The sequence below is a fragment of the Melospiza melodia genome, chromosome 4 (genome assembly GCF_035770615.1).
Source record: "Melospiza melodia melodia isolate bMelMel2 chromosome 4, bMelMel2.pri, whole genome shotgun sequence".
Taxonomy (NCBI): Eukaryota; Metazoa; Chordata; class Aves; order Passeriformes; family Passerellidae; genus Melospiza; species Melospiza melodia.
Genome location: NC_086197.1, coordinates 54,363,107 through 54,379,745, shown reverse-complemented (window position 1 = coordinate 54,379,745; position 16,639 = coordinate 54,363,107). Strand labels below are relative to the sequence as shown.

The window sequence follows — 16,639 nt, the reverse complement described above, 5'->3', positions numbered from 1 at the left end:
ACCAGACTGCTGGTGACACCAAACATCCTCCTTGGCAATGCAAAGTGATGGACTGAAGATGCATTATTCTTCATCCATTGTCTTGTTTTACATAGAAAAAGAAAAAAAAAAACAAAATTTAAAAAAAATTAAAAAGAGGAGAAAGATTACTAGCCCAAAACATAAGCTCACTGCTCCTTGTTTAAGAAAAGGCACCAGACTAGGTCTAGATGTTTTCTACTGTCTCTCTCGCAATGCCAGGCAGCAATTTGTAAAAGAGGTTTGTGCCTTGGTCACGTCCTTGCCTGAGCAGAACCCAGCCTCCCTATGAGTGCCAGGCAGCTGGGCCCCTGTCAGCACTCTCTAACAAGCACCATGGGAGCCGCAGCTCTGCAGCCTCTGGGACTGCTGTGCCTTGTAGTGCCTTGGCTGCAGCACACCTCTGACAGTGCTGCAAACAAGCAGCAGCTAAGTATGATTCACATCTTATTATCCATGTAAGTGCTGGTACTTACTGTCTCCAAGGTCCCCTGTGCTAAATAAATTCAGGAATCTGAAGGCAAAAATGTCATTCTGCCATACTTCTTCCAGGAACAAATTGCTTCTTGCCTTTCAGGGGAGGTAAGGAGCCTGGTGAGGCCCTGGGAGTTTTGAAGTGATGCCCATTGTGAGAGGTAAAGAGCCAGCACAGTCCAACATTTGCCACCTGTGCCCTCGTGTCTGCTGCCTCTGAGGCCTGTCCTTTGCAATGCTGAGCACAATGAGACAAGAGGGTTGTACAGGACTGGGATCATTGCAGTGGCATGTCTTACGGGACAGTGTCACCCCTGGGCTTCTGTAGAACAGTGACAATTCTACCACAGAGAGAGGAAGGGGAAAGGTGGAATTGAACTGAAGCCAGGGAATTGTTGCCTAACAAAAGAATATCCTAAACAAAACAAGTAACACAAATGAGCAACTTTTGTCCTTTATTTGTATGGAGAAGGCTTTTCATGAAGAATGTGGTTAGAATTTTTATATATTTCCCCTGAGAAGCTTAGCACTGAGTGTTAATAGACAGATCAAAGAGCTACTTAGCCACAGGAGCCAGGGAAATTGAACCAGGGCAGCAAAATAAAAATCAATCCAACCTTTAGTGTGTTTTATGTGATTTGGTTCAGAACTGACTTCTGCATGAGTACTTAGAAAAGCTTAAGATCATGAAAAGTTTGAGTTCCTTGAGCCAAACTCTGTGTCCCATTCTCTTTGCTTTTTGTAAAATGACAAAAATGTCTCCTATCTACAGAGTGACTTGAGATGTTCCCTGCCTTACCCACTGGTTTTACTACCCTCTTTTGCCTTATTGTTTGAAAGATTATTCCACAGGATCACATATTGTAAAGGAAGGAATAATAGCCTGCTCACCATTTCTGGGTCCTTGACTTGTGAGTAATGCTGTCCTTCTCAAAGTATGCTGGTAAAAATTTTATCCTTGATTGTGCAAGGGACATTAAACCTATTCTAAGAAGGTTTGAATGTTACAAAAAAAAAAAAAAAAGAGAGGAAAATAAAAAGGAGGGGAAGATATTTCTTGAATCCTTCAGATCATAAACTAAGCCTGACAAGGATAAAGAAGATAAAATCCAGATTTCTCAAGCAGTTCTCCTGGGGCTGGAAGCCAACACCGGGTTTCACTGGTAGGAGGTAGAATCTCCCATTTCTTCCTTGCTGCATCTGTGGGCAAAACCCCACATTTCAAGATCCAGTCCCAGATTCAGTGAGCCATGCAGGGCCATTGAATAGTACAGGTAGCGAGCCAAATTTTCTTCTTATCTGGAAGAAAATTACCTCATTTGGAAGAGGCTCCTCTTTTTTTCTGTGAAACTACAAGTTGGAAGAGGTGCTTTTTTTTTCTATGAGACTAAATTTAAAAAGCAGCAGCTGTCTGCAGCTTTTCTAAAGTGTAGAATATTAAAATAAACCTTAAAAAACCATGTATGCAACTAAGTATTTGGGAACAAAAAAAGAAACATTATTAATGCAGTTCAACAGTTTAGCATGATAATCTCAAATTTGGGCTTCAGTCATCCTTTCTTCCCCAGTTTAAGATTATATAAAAAATAGGCCAGCATTTATGTATTTATTTTTGAAAATTAAGAGATGCAAAAGTAAATAAGGAAAATGTAAATTCAGCTACATTAATATCCAGGACAGGACTGTGGTTATATAACAAAGTGGGCAAAATATTTTGCTTATTTCAAAATTCACTTTCCTCCTAGGGTGTTTGTTCCTTAGGCTAAGAACAAAAGAGATTCTAAGTCTTTGCAGCCTGGAGAACTACTTGTGTTCCTCTTCTTTGTAGCAACTTTTTCCATACTTGCAATAATTATCATCACTCCCCTCAATTATTTCTTCTTTACATTAAACACACTTATCTTTTGATCTTTCCTCCCTCTTCATGCCAGGACAGCTTTTCTGCACAGGGGCAAACCGCTGTCTCTATTAACCATGTATTGCAGGCTCCAGGCATTCCAGGGGCTTTAACTTGAGGGGATAATGCCTGACACAGATTTCACAGAGCAGCTTATTTTAGCTGCTCCTGTAAGACTCTGTATGGCATGAAATGTGCATGATCTCATCTGATCTGTTTCTACAGAACAGATTAAAGGAAAAAAAAAAGCAAAGCAACGCAGGCAAGGGATATTAGAAATAAAGTTGGAGATGCAAGCTCACTTTGTATCATAAAATACCCTCTAAAACAGTTAATTACAGAGTCCTCATTAAGACAAGTCTTACAGGACAACGTTGCCACTGTAGCCTGTCTTCCAAGAATTAAGAAGCCTGGGACCCATCAACAGCAGCATGACTTCACACCTTGTTTGACATCCAACATTTCTACTCCACCTTCCCAGGCAGGCACATAAAACTGAGAATGACTGTAAAGAACTTCACCATACCAGACATGGGCCCCTGGCAAAGCAGCTTCCTCGCTGCTGATGCCTGGATAAGAGAGGCCTGGCACACAAAAACCAGGGTGTGGCTGAACAAGGGTGGGCGAGCCCGCCCAGGAAAGTTTAATATTCCAGAGGCACGGAAGCCTCTGAAGTCTGGGGAGCCACATGAAAAGCAGGTGCCTGTCCGGGCATATCGGGGAGAGGAGAGGCTCAGCACCACAATTACACATCGTCTTGTGACTGCTGTGAAAGCTGCCAGGGGCAGGACGCTGCTGCAGAGCTGATTGCTCCCTCGAGACAAGCTGCAAAGTGCTGAGCGCCCAGAGCTGCAAAGGGAAAGCAAGTGAATCAGCATGGGGCAAGTCAGTCCCCAAGCACTGCTGTGGTGCAGGATTGTATCAGCATGAAGGTGATGCACCGAGATGAAAGCAGAGAGCGAGGTTCCTTTGTTTATAAACATGCCAGAGACAACCAGGTTACTGTGGAAAGTAATTTTATTTCAGAATTCCACACACTCTGTCACAGATCATGCACTTGGACTTTCCCCTTTGCAAATCCACAGCCTCCAGGCCTGGGAGAGATGAGGCATCATCTCTTCACTTCTCACTGCTGTGCCCACATGCTAAGAATGAGGGCCCTGATGGCAGCTTGCCAGGGGGCAGAAAGCAGCCTCTTGTTTCCATAATTGCTTTTAAACACGAGAAAAGAAATCCATCTGACTTGAAAGATTAGCAGTGGAGCTCAGCAGCAGTGAAACCCACAGCTGAGCAAGTTGGTCCTCACCCTGTGGTTACAGGGAATAAGACAACAATCTCATGGGAAGCTTGTGTGAGTTAAGCTAGAGCAGAACACAGGGAGACATTCTTGGAGCTGAGCAGCCACCAGCCCAATGCGTGCCCTGGGCTTCTTACAATCAATCTGTCTGAGCCGCTCTGCCAGGAAGGGGGCCTGGAGCTGCGCTTCCACATTCAGCTTTAGTTCTCCTGCTCTGTGCTACAGATTTGGCCAGGAAGCAGCCCACCTGCAGGTAAGCCAGCCCTCCAGGCCGTACATCAACACATGTACTGCATTTAATACTGAAAGGTGCCAGTTTGAAAGACTCTGCAACATTCTGTTTGACCCAAAGGCTGGGTGCAGCATTAGTGGTTGTTTCCTGCATACTTTGCCTACACCTTCTTCCCTGCTTCTATTGCCTCTTATACCTGACCTTGCTCTTAAAATATTCCTAGTTGCAGTGTCCCTGTGACCCATCACATCTTTGGCCTTTGTCAAGACTGCCACTGCCAGGGCAGCTATTGCCTGCTGTGGTGGCTGCCTGTGGGAAGTGATCCTTTGCCTCCTGAGAACAGGCTCATAGCCAGCTCAGAAGAGGGCAAAAGTGAAGGGAAGAAATGATGGAGATGGTTGATGCAAGTGAAGTGGAGCAGAGTCTACAAAAAAGGCAAAAAGGCAGCTTCAGTCTCCATTTGATACACAAATTGAGCTCAATAGCAGCAAAAAATGGCCATAAAATATTAATTCATTAGGTTGTCAGGAAGAAATAAAAGCATTCATGTAAAAAATTATATATACAGATATGTATGTGACAACTGTTCTCAGGTCATATCTCACCTTTTCTTTTTTGTATCTAGAGTTTTAATCATTTCCAACCACACTGCTGTTAAAATGTGAAGACCACAGTACTGGAGTCAGCACCAAGTGAGGGGTGACATCACACTGAAGAAATGAGCTTTGGGGGAACTCCTGACAACCCAGATATTTTAATATTTTTGTTGACCTTCAAGTAATTAAAAACAAGGGGAATTTCCCCCAGTAGCCTATAGGCTCCAAGTCTCATCTGTCTGCTTTTAGGGTAGAAAGGCTGACATCAGAAAGGCAGTGGGGGGGCAAGGGAAGGAAGAGGGGGAAAAAGTCTGGGAACCAGAGTGAAGAGCAATCAACAGTTGAACAACACTGACTGCTGCAAAACACAAAGTCATACAAATGGGATTCCTGTTAACCTTTGATAGACTATAGACTTTATATACACACACAGACTCCAAAGTACACATCTGGCAGTCTAGAAAATACCAGTACCCTAAAGATTAAATAATTTAAAATGCAACGTTGCGTTATCACTGTTTACAGAATGCTGTCTGACACACTGGCTAAAATGGACGGATTGTCCGAGAAATTGCTCCCTCCCTCACCTCACCAGCACTGCCTCTAAAAAAAACCCAGGGTGAAAGACCTCCCTCCATGCTTCCACTCTTGAAATTCACCTTGAAACTTCTCTTTCAAAGATGGGGGAAGTCCTGAGAGGAAGGGAAGAGAAAAGGAAAAAAGGATTCCTGCTCCCTCCAAACTCTGCTGCTACAGTACTCCTCTCCACTGGCTAAGGAGGCTGGACAGCAAGGGTGAAAAAAGCTCCTACAGCAGGGAAAAGGCAAACATGCTTCTGAAACAATAGTTATGCTGGTCTTTTGAGATACATACAGAGCTCCACACTCAGGGGGACACCTTCTCTCCCACTTTTTGAAGACAGCAGGTGGCTAAATGCAGAGTATAAAGAATCTACAGCCTGAGAGCAGCCACAGACAGGAGTGAGCACAACTGCACTGCCAACAGGTCCAAAGAGATGGAATGGGAAGGTGTGCCCTCACCAGCTTTCTAAGAGTATTTGTTAAATGGGAGCACTGGAAAGTCAGCACATGGGAATGAGGGAAGGGATGGACAGCCTCAGTTCTGGGGAGGAGACTAAAGCACACAGAGCAGATGGCAAAGCTAATACATCCCTAAATGCCAGCTTTGTATATGTACCCTAATATCACTGTATGGGACAGAACCTTGCTGATGTCACCAGTTCAGTTCTATCACCTTCACAGCCTTTAGAGCTGGTGAGAATCTGGCTTGTGTGTGGCTCTTCCAAAGCCCTTTGAGGCATGCAATCTTTTTTCCACCTCCAGTAAACCAAAACAGCCATAAGCTCTTGGGGGAAAGATGAAAAAAAAATCCCCATTCCCATGTGTGTCTCCCACCCCTCCCCTATGATCACCCTCTCTTCCTCTAGGCCAGAGACAACTGAAGAGCTGCCTTGTTCTCTGCTCCCGAGGCCATTCCCAGGAGATCTGGCTAGGCAGGAACAGCAAGCTCTGCTCCTTCACCCTCATCACACAACCAGACCACAAAGGCTCCTTCCTCCCCTGTGACAGCCTTAACAACAATTGTCTGTACAGGACGTTATGTGGCAGCAGACTGGACAAATTTTGGCCCTTAATCCTGAACCCAGCTTCCAAAGGATGAGAAGGCTCCATGGGAGCAGGAGCTGCGGGAATTCTTCAATTTCAAGCTCTGCAGCCCTAAATATTGCCAGTGTAATCATTATCCACTCAGAAATACAAAAACAACCCTATCCAAAATATCTCACTCAGTCTGCCCTGCATGACTGGGCCAAAAGGACATAAAAGAAAGGAAAGTGAGACAGTGTAGGACAGCAGAGAAAAAGAAACATAGGGCAAAATCAGGCTGGAGGAAATTAAACAACCTCAGTGCAAGTCTGCTAAAGTCATTACTGGATTTACCAGCCCAGTTCCACCTTCTTCAGACCAAAAAGGGTTTGCTGCAGTAAATGTACTACAGAAGAAAGAAGTGCATAGTTTGGTTTATTTTTTTTGGTAGACACTAAAAACTCATCAGAATTTATGTGAAGATCTCAGAGCTGCAGTTTTAGCCTCTCCTCCCTAGCCAATGGGCACCTATTGGGGCAGAGATGGTGGAAATGGACCAGTAGCACCAAGAAATTCAGTGGGAGCACCAACTTCAAAGCAGGAATTACTAATGAACCAAAATGGGGGAGTGGTGAAGAGAGAGAGAGAGAGAGAGGGAGACAGGGAGAAGTGGAGGAGACATAATTCGCAGTAATCAAAGTCTGCATTGGCTGAACTCTATCAACACTTCCCTAGGTAAGGCCCCATTACGTCTGCAGCAAGACCTCTGGCTCCGACAGAGAGCTGTAGAGGGTGTAGCCCAACTCATCCACTTCTTCAGGGGTGAGCTCTGAGAACAAGTTCACCTTGGGGTTCAGGGCACTAGGGAGGACACCAGCCTCCAGGTGGCGGATCAGCCCCTTCAGGGCCTGCAAGAAGCGGTCAGCCAGCATGTCCTGGGACCAGTCGGACTCCTCCTGGGACAGGTGCAGGATGACGTTGGTGAGCTGGCTGGCAGTGAGGTGTCCCAGAGCCGGGTTCAGCTTGCACACTGCTTTGAAGATCTTGAGGCACAAGCAGCGGCAGCCAGAATCCCCCTGGTCCAGGGCGCGGAGGCGCGCCGTTTCCGCCGGCCGCAGGCTCAGGCGCCACAAGTTGTCGTTCTGGGCCAGTCGGTGAGGTTTGGCAACGAGGACGATGTCCCCCAGTGTCAGGGATGGCAGAAAGTCAATAAAAAGATGCCGATCTGCATCATACTGCACTTCCAGAGTCAAATCTGCTGGGGGAGCTGCCGGACGGATCACGTAGTCCAAGAGACTCCCGATTGCTGGCCAGTTGATGGACCCAGCTACAACTTTTTCAAAGGTGTCTGCTACAGTTTTGGGGGAAAGGTAACCTCCCACCACACAGCGGTCCCAGTAGCTGCTCCCGCGAGGAAAGTACTCTGGGTTTTCTCGACGCACCAGGTAGAAGCCAGGAATGTTCATGATAGTGTCCTCCCCGGGGATACACGACCACAGGTTCTGCTCCAGCATGAGAGGTACAATGAGCTGGATGTGGTCAGCTGTCACTACCTTTCACAAGAGAGAAAAGTCAATAAGAATAAGCTTTCTCTCTCCACATTCATTTTATTCACCACCTTTAGATAGCCTTCTGTCCAAAGGAACCTGGAATAAGGATTCAGCTGTCTCGCTGTCCTCTCTGCGTGGGATTCCCAGCCTCCCTTTGTTAAAAGGCATTCTGAAGGACTATTTCCAGCCATCAGTGGGATAATTCCAAGGTATAGCTGAAGCTAGTGCTTACGTGGTATGTACTATTTAGAGACCTGACATGGAACTGCATATAGATGAATCATCCTGCCACATATTGCTTTAAATCTGCTCCTCGATTGTGAGGTGCAGCTGGCCGAGGGCACGGCAACACCACAATTTAAACAGGAGACAGAGTTTCAAGTTTCTTGACAAGCTTCTGTTGCCATGGTTTAATAATCCAATGCTACAGCTAGGTACACTGCCCTCACCTGGTCTGCCACATTGTTTGGAAAAAGGTTGTTAAAGATCCCTTTTCATCAATGTGATTAAGACCCCAGGTCTAATTTTCACTGGACATTCCATGCTCCATTCCAGAGCTCTGACTCAAACAAAGAAGTGTGCCTCTGAATCACTCACTATAGCCATGGGCATCTTGCCATCAGGGAGATATTGTAGCAGGGACTGCTGTCCAATCCAGGTCTGTCATGCATTAAAGAAAAAAAAAAAAAAAAAAAAAGGGTAGGAAAGACCTAGGTGAATACATGGGAGTTCTAAGGGAATGTATTTGGATGGCTACAGAGGGTACAGAGGGATGGAGAGAAAACAGACATGTACTGGAGAAATAGCAAGAAAAACACAACTAAAAGAAGAGACAGAGGTGAAACAAAGAAGGACAAAACAAAAAAGCAAAGACTTTGCAGACAATGACAGAGCAGCCTGGTCATGCCTGTTCAAACAGCACTGTGGAAATTGACGCCTGGCTCCACGGTGGGAGAGGCAGCACCAGGGGCCTTATTACTGAGGAATGCTGTGCTGAGCCAGCAGCGCCACCAGGGAAGGCTGAAACGCCCCTGCGTGGTCAGCCTGCTGCCCGAGGAGCCCAGGAGTTACCTGCAGGTCGTCGTAGAGGCTGCCGCTGAGGTACATGTCCCGCAGGGGCATGTCGGGCAGCTTGGCGCGCAGGAAGCTGCGCAGCTCCGCGCAGATGTCCACGGCCGCCTGCTTGGCCCGAGCCTGCTCGTCCGCCGGGATCGCCACCCGCCGCCGGTAGTACGCCAGCAGCTTCTCCTGCAGCGACAGCCGAAGGCGGGACTTCTTCAGCTCCACCTGACTCCTCTTGGCAGATGGCTTGGCCTTTGTTGGTCGACAGAAGTCTGCAGGACAGAAGGAGAACTGTTGAGGTTGCAGCTCATTTCGCTGCGAAGCGTTGCGCAGAACAGAATCTGCAGCACGGAAATGCGGCCTCCCAGGTCTCAAAAAGCCCTTGGCAGACATTTTGCAGGCTTCATGAGCTACCACTCCAAAGGGGCGTGCTAATGAACTTCAAAACATACTAGTAAGAGCATCAAAATGCATGAAAACAAGTTACTAGATTTGAAATTTAGCCAGACTAATATTGTGTACAAGGATGTAATTTTAATGGCTACGTGGGTAATAGCTCAATTTCATCAAAAATTCAGTGCTGTTACCAGTTCAAAAGCTTTTAGTGTGACACCAGATCCGTGAATAAAACACTTTTGAACAACCACCATCATCTCTTTGAGTTTTTACCATTGAAACAAATTACCAGCAAAGCCCAGTCCTGACTAGCATATGAGAGAAGACTGTGCCACCTGGAAATGAAACAGTTGTTAGCAGCCTGATCAGCAGTTATTAGGATGATTAGCAGTTATTAGAATGATGAGCTGACAGATCCTGGGGCCATCCCAGCTCAGGCCATCATAGCTCCAGTGATACCCCCACTGAAACTTTCACTGCAAAAAGACCAGAGAGCCCACTCAGAGGCACAATGCAACAACACAAGGTTTACATTGTTTCTGCATTACTAAACAATATCTGACCTGCACAGATTCTCTGAGTCCCTTCTTTTCTGACTGGTTTCCCAAAGAAATAAATCGATGCTTCCCATCCATTTCAGATTTCTCTGAACATGGACAAAGAGTTTCAGATATTAACAATGATAATTAAAGGGGAATTACAGATCTAAGAGAACTTTGGAAGGGCTATGACACCTAAGGGGCACAGGAGAAATCTCCAAGTCAGTGGCCCCATTAAAGCAATTGGCTGTTACCAATTTTTGTTTGATGATTCGGCCACACAACGCATGAGGAATGGCTGACCAAGCTGTACACAAAGCCATCTATCCCAGCCTCAGCAGCTGCTGTTTCTTGTCCCACTGGATTCTTTTGGACAGATCTGAGCTTTTTTCATGTAAAGGAAATAATGCACTAAACCATAGGGAACTTGATTTCCCTGCCTATTTATGAAAAAAATTATTTTTCCATACTGAGTTTTAATTTACTTCTAATTGAAGAATTTAAGACACCATCATCAAAGTTTTTATTACTCAGCCCATATGCTTGAGGACTCCAATCAAAATGTCTAGACCCCATTTAACACAGCTGTCTAGTTTTTAATGTTTCCTCAGCAGAAAAAACTATTGCCATTCCAAAGACAACTTCCTTTAAAATAATCTGGAAGTCAAGTTAATAGCTTGATTCTGATTTTTAGTTTAAATCTCCAAATATAAATTGGGGATAGAAAGTAAAACCATTGAGAACAAAGAACCAACCACATGTAACAAAACATGGCTGGATTCTAAATTACTGATTATCCCACCCAGAAAGAAAACTACAGGACACTTCCTATAGACTATTGACGAAAAACACAGTGATGAGCAGCACTAAACAGGGAAATGTCGATCCAGAAATTATTGGGAAAATGGTAGCAATAATACAGGAAATGCCATTATAAACTGCTAGTACATTCACAGCTTGAATACTCTCGCCTTAAAAAGATGCAAGCAAACTGGAATGACCCAAAGAAAGGCAGCAGAGTGCTTGAAACGAATAGAATAGCTTTCTATCAGGAAAGATTAGATATTCAGATTAAAAGAGCAAAAATTAGGGAGAATAAAGCTTAACACCATGCAGTCATGAGAGGAATGAAGACTGCAAATAGATGATCATTACTGATTTGTTCCCAATGTCAGTTCTGATTCTTCAGGTTAGCAGTGCACCTGCTTAAAAGAAAAACATAAAAATCCTGGGCCAGACAGGGTATTTCCTTCTTCTGCACTCCATTAAACAAATGCAGGGTTTATAGGCCTGGATGACTGTGATGCAGGAGGATGACCATGCCTCTTACCAGTGTCTGCAGCTGAAGGTTCGGTGGGAAGGGTCTGCAGGGAGCGGCTGAGGCTGCTCTTCATGTCCTGGGTCAGCAGGCGTGAGGAGGAGCCCAGCCAGTTTGGCTCTTCCCAGCTTCTCTTTCCCGACTGGCCCAAGCGAGTGGGGCTGCTGGGAGCGCTGATTGCCCGGTCGTACATCTAAAGCGGGAAGGGTTTCAGTCACCGAGGGGCCAACGCTGCCACCGTACCCAGGCCACTGCGGGCACCCCGCTCCCGGAGCCGTGCCGGGTGCCGGCCGTGGCACCCCCTCATTCCCTCGCTCATTCCCTCGCTCACCCTCTTGACGGCCAGCGTGGCGATGCCCAGCATGGCGGCGCCGCCCACGCCCAGCACCAGCCGCGCGTTGGCCAGCACGAAGTCGATGGCGGTGCCGATGCCGTTGTCATCCTTCTTCCCCCTGCGCTGCCCAGCGCCTGCCATCTCACCTGCGAGGGACAGGAGGCACACCGTGGCACAAAATGGCGGTTCACGCCCTCCTCCCATACCTCCCACCCGCTGCTGCCCCAGGCTTTACCACAGGAAGGGACCACCCAGCCCTGCGCCCTCTCCAATTATGTTCCCTCAAATTGCTGCTTGTTCCCAGCAGTGCCAGGACAGCACTGACCAAGCAACATCCAGTGCCTCAGGAAACACATCCAAATTTGAGGTGAGGTTTCTAATAATTGCAGAGGTTTAATGAAAGAAAGCAAAATTTACATCCACAGTGTTTTGCAATAGAATCCTGCATATTAAGCAAAACCCTCTAACTATTGTGGTATTTTTCTTATAATTTGTGCTTCCCAACCAAAGCACATCCAATTTATTTTGTAATCTCTAATGTAACAAGTGTGATTTTGCTTACAGACAAGGCAATACATGGTTGGTCAACTGTCTGGCACAGAGTGGAATCTTCCCCAAGAAGTGACAGGCAGTCTCAGAGCTTCCATTCACAGATTAATTTCTGAACAGTGTCCAACCCCAGATACTTCAAAGACACCCAAGAAACAGCAGCAGAGACCACAACACATCATAAAAAGAACAGCTCCCTTGCCTTAATTTGATGTTTATTCCTGCCCTGGAGGCTGGTGGGTTTGACTCTCAGACAAATCATGTCAAACACTGACATGAATATTTTCCTACATGTATACTTCTGTATACATCAAATTGCCATTAAATGTGACCTTGAGATTTAAATTTAAAGAGTCTGTCAGGCCAACATGGCCTCAAGCTGTGCCAGTGATGGCTCAAGCTGGATATCAGGTGGAATTTCCTCGCAGAATGGGTGATGAGACATTGGAATGGGCTGCCCAGCGAGGTGATGGAGTCACCATCCCTGGGGGTGTTTAACTTGGACGTGACAGGCAGTGCCTTCTAGTCACAAGGTGGATATCAGTCAAAGATAGCACTCAATGAGCTCAGAGGCCTATTCCAAGCTCAATGATTCTGTGATCCTGTAAAAGACATTTTACCATCACTGTAGCCACAGGGAGAGCCCAAGAGAACCTACATGAAAACCCCAAGAAACTCCTGCACTGTGACTTTAGGGCTGTTTTCTGCGTCAGTGTCCAAGGCTCTGAGCCTGCCTGCCTGTCTGGGGTGGTTGAAAACTACCCTGTGTTTTTTCTAAAGCCAAGCCAGCGGGAATGTTCCTGCCTGGATGAACCAAGAATACATTCACTTGTCATCCCCAAGCAGAACAAACCCCGCACTTTTGCAACGCTCACTGTAACAGCATCATGAAGAGCATGGTTACATCATGTAAATGACCTACCTGTGACCTAATGCATTTGTGAAGAGAACAGGAGAGCCCTCCTGGTGTGCCTGTGGAAGCACCTTCAGGACTTCTTCAAGAAAGTGGTGGGTAGTGAGTGTTAATCATCTCTTCTGGCGGGCGAGGGGATTTTGGAAAGAAGAGGGAGGTACGTGGGACCGGTGGGAGCTACAGGGAATGGCTAAACCAGGCCCCCGAGGCTGCTCCGCAGGAAAGCCTGCCCCTTCTCCAGCTGCCTTTCCTTGTCCTCCAGCCGCTGCAGCCCCTGGTTCCGGCGGAACTCGCGGCGGATGGAGGCCAGGTAGAAATCCCGGTCGGTGTAGCGCAGGCCGCGGCCGCGGCGCAGCAGAGCCCGGTACAGAGTCAGCACCGCCTCCCGGGACCACGCGGCCATGGGGGACAGCTGTGCGGCGCGGGCGGGCGACCGGCAGAGGGGTGACCGACGGCGGGATCCGGGTCAGCTTCTCCCTCCCCGAGGGCCCCGCCGGCGGCCGCTCGGTGGCGGGCCCCGCTCGGCGCCGGGGCCGCCTGTCCAACGGCGCGGGGTAACGGCCGGTGCGGGCCGCGGGCGCCGCTCAGCCCCGCGGGAGGAGCGCGGCCGCCCCGCTTTCACCGGCTGCGCGCGGGGCCGCTCCGGGCCGCTCCCGGGGTCACCCGGCCGCGCCGCGCTTCCGCTTCCGGGCCGCGCCCCCGCGCCCGCCAATGGCAGCGCCGGCGCCGCGGGCAGCGAGCCGCGCGGGCCTGGGGCGGCGGCGGCGCGGCGCTACCGCCCCCTGGCGGCCGGGAGGGAGGGGGGCGGCCCGCGCCCGGCCCGGCCCACCTCGGCAGCCCGGGCTGCTGCTGCCCGGGGTTCCGTGTGCCGTGTGGGGCTCCGTGTGCCGCGTGGAGCTCCATGTGCCGTGTGGGGCTCCCGCTGCCCGGAACTCCGTGTGCCCTGTGGGGCTCCGTGTGCCCCGTGGGGCTCCGTGTGCCGCAGCACAGCACGCTGGCCCGAGACGCAGCGTGTCTGCCGTGCGCCACGGTCACGAATCGCGGATTCCGTGAAGTTGGAGAAGAGCTCTGAGAACAGGGAGGCCAGGTTCTGGCTGAACAACACCTTGTCAACCACATCATGGCACCCAGTGCCACGTCCAGTCTTTCCGGTGACTCCACCAGCTCCCTGGCAGCCCATCCCTAATGTCTAATGGCCCTTTCTGCAAAGGAATTCCCCCAATGTCCAACCTGACCATCCCCTGGAAGAGAGCCATTTGTCAATGCTGCATCTCAAGGTACTTCTGACTTCTGGGATGCTTTTTGCAAACTAACTTATCAAATTCAAGCTCCTTTTCTTTATCTCCAAGGAACCCCCAGAGACCAAGGCTTGGTCTGGAAGCCTCAAGGCTCTAGGAGAAGGGCAGTAGCTGGCGGCCTCTCTGGGGTCTGCCTGAGCTGATGGAAGGAGACTCCCAAAGCTAGAACGTTTTGCTCCACTGTCCAGGTGTAAATCCCACTTTTCCATTCTCACCTTCTCTACTATGAGGCATCTCTGGGGCATATATATTTCTCCTTAGCCATCTCCTCCCCAGGTCCTACCTAAATATAAAACATAATGTGCTGTGCCTCCCCTGGAAGGGAGGGCGAGAGAAGGAGCAAATGGTGTGTAACAGAGGAGAGCCACATCACTTCACACAATTCTCAGCGACACCAGATATGACAGTGATAGAACTAAACAGGAAGAAAAACAGAAGCTGTGGACTGGCTCACTCCGTGCCAATCTCCTCTTGTTCATTTCCTTTCTGAGATAAACAACCCCAATCGTTTTGATCTCTCTGTGAGCGAATTTGCCATGCCCCTAATCAGCCCTTTCTGAGAAGGGCTTACTTGAACTGCAGACAGTATTCCCAGAGAGGCCGTGCTAGTCATTTACATAATAGCATTATCATATTTTCCATATTATTCCCTCCTTCTTCCTTCTGCATGCTGATATTTTGCGTGTGCTTTTTTTTTTTTTAACTTGCAGCTACTTTCAGAGCCAGGGTTTGTGTGACATCCATATTATTTCTTGGGTTGCTAGAGAACATCTGGAGCTTTGTAATTCTTATGTGCAATTTGTTTTCCCTCTTCTGACCTTGCACATATCCAGTTGATCCTTGGCAAATATGTGGTGTTCCCCATTTGCCAAATTTGCATTTTACTCAGTCCTTTTTTATCTCCTCAAGAGTCAATAGCTTTGAGTCAACTTTTAGAAATGTTCGGTATATTGCTCATCTTTATTTCCAGATCATCAGTTCATATACTGGGCCATCCAAGACCTCAGAGGCAGCACTCACATTCCCTACTCTTAACCTGCTGCCAGAATGAAAATTGATCTTTGACCCCTCCTCCCAGCTTCCTGCCTCCTCCTTGAGTTGTTAATCCTCAGAAATACTTCCCTTCTCACAAGCGGGCTCTGTCACCCCTGGGCAGGTGCACTGATCAGCCCAGTCCCCAAAATTCTCGATTCTGGATCAAAACTTGAGCAGCCATATCAATGGGATAGTACTCCTCTGGTGTACTGTCAATGGGAGCTGCCAGGTCAGGCAGAGCAGTGATGGATTTCCCTGCTGCCCTCCTGCCATGGCAGGCAAGGAGTGCCACCTCCACAAGTGCCCATCCCCAGCCCAGCCCCTTGGGTCATGCCTCTTTTGGTGTTTCTCTCTGTTCTTTCCCCCAGGCTGGCTGCCAGCTCCTGGGCCCCTTGCCAGCAGCTGCGTGTGCGCGTTGGGAGCTCCTCCACCCACGCTGTGCAGCGTGTCCGTGTGCCCCAGAGTGCCCCAGCCCCTGGGGGACATCACTCGCTGTGCCCGCTGCCCCATCTGGGCTGCCCACGCCTGCATTGCGGGGCAGGGCCCTCAACCTGCCCCCAATCTGCCCCCAACCTGCCCCCAACCTGCCCCCAACCTGCCCCCAGCCTGCCCCCAGCCTGCCCTCAACCTGCCCCCAATCTGCCCCCAACCTGCCCCCAATCTGCCCCCAACCTGCCCCCAGCCTGCCCTCAACCTGCCCCCAATCTGCCCCCAACCTGCCCCCAGCCTGCCCCCAACCTGCCCCCAATCTGCCCCCAACCTGCCCCCAGCCTGCCCTCAACCTGCCCCCAATCTGCCCCCAACCTGCCCCCAGCCTGCCCCCAGCCTGCCCCCAGCCTGCCCCCAGCCTGCCCCCAACCTGCCCCCAGCCTGCCCCCAGCCTGCCCCCAGCCTGCCCTCAACCTGCCCCCAACCTCCCCTCAACCTGCCCCCAACCTGCCCCCAGCCTGCCCCCAACCTGCCCCCAGCCTGCCCCCAGCCTGCCCCCAGCCTTCTCCCTTGCAAAGAGGAATAAGAGGACTAAGGCATCCCCTCCTGTCCCTCGCCTCCTTGGGGGTCTCTGGAGCTGCCACTCCTCTGCTGGTCTTCTCATGCTTGCAGCCAGTTCCCCCACTCAGGCAGCCACTGCCACAGGCTTTGATGGCCACTAAAACCAGCAAATGGCTGCCCCTGAGCCCAGCTTGCAGCCTCTGTGCCTGGCAGCCAGGTGCCATGCCCAGGGCTTCCCACCGCCTGTTCTGCAAGGGCAGCACCATTCCCAACCAGGGAGACATCCCTGTGCTGCCTCTCACCAGGCAATAAACCCTCCCTGGCAGCAGGGGGGTGAATGTGAGCCTCAGAGCTGCAAATGGCATCTTGGAGGGGCTCTGCAGGGATGGGAAGCCAACTGTGCTTGGAAGCAGAAGGCTGGTCTCTTAGAAGAGCCAGAAAGAAGTTCTAAAATATGAGGGGGAAGGTGGATAGTGACCCACCAATGGTATCTGAGCTTGAACTTAATGTCTTTAGTATCTTCTAGTAAATGGACCT

At 49.3% G+C, this 16,639-nt stretch overlaps 2 protein-coding genes across 2 annotated transcripts; both read right to left on the bottom strand.

Annotated features, from left to right (window-relative positions):
* Positions 1-3,388: 3,388 nt before the first annotated feature.
* Positions 3,389-12,955, bottom strand: MIEF1 (mitochondrial elongation factor 1). Its single transcript, XM_063154575.1, has 5 exons — positions 12,789-12,955; positions 11,315-11,463; positions 10,996-11,176; positions 8,740-9,002; positions 3,389-7,671 (listed from the first exon to the last, which is right to left on the bottom strand). Exons 2-5 carry the CDS (start codon positions 11,456-11,458, stop codon positions 6,865-6,867), a joined length of 1,395 nt encoding a protein of 464 aa, XP_063010645.1. The 5' UTR covers positions 11,459-11,463; positions 12,789-12,955; the 3' UTR covers positions 3,389-6,864.
* A 7-nt stretch (positions 12,956-12,962) lies between these two features.
* Positions 12,963-13,247, bottom strand: LOC134417392 (mitochondrial ribosome and complex I assembly factor AltMIEF1). Its single transcript, XM_063154576.1, has one exon. It carries the CDS (start codon positions 13,180-13,182, stop codon positions 12,970-12,972), a length of 213 nt encoding a protein of 70 aa, XP_063010646.1. The 5' UTR covers positions 13,183-13,247; the 3' UTR covers positions 12,963-12,969.
* Positions 13,248-16,639: the final 3,392 nt, after the last annotated feature.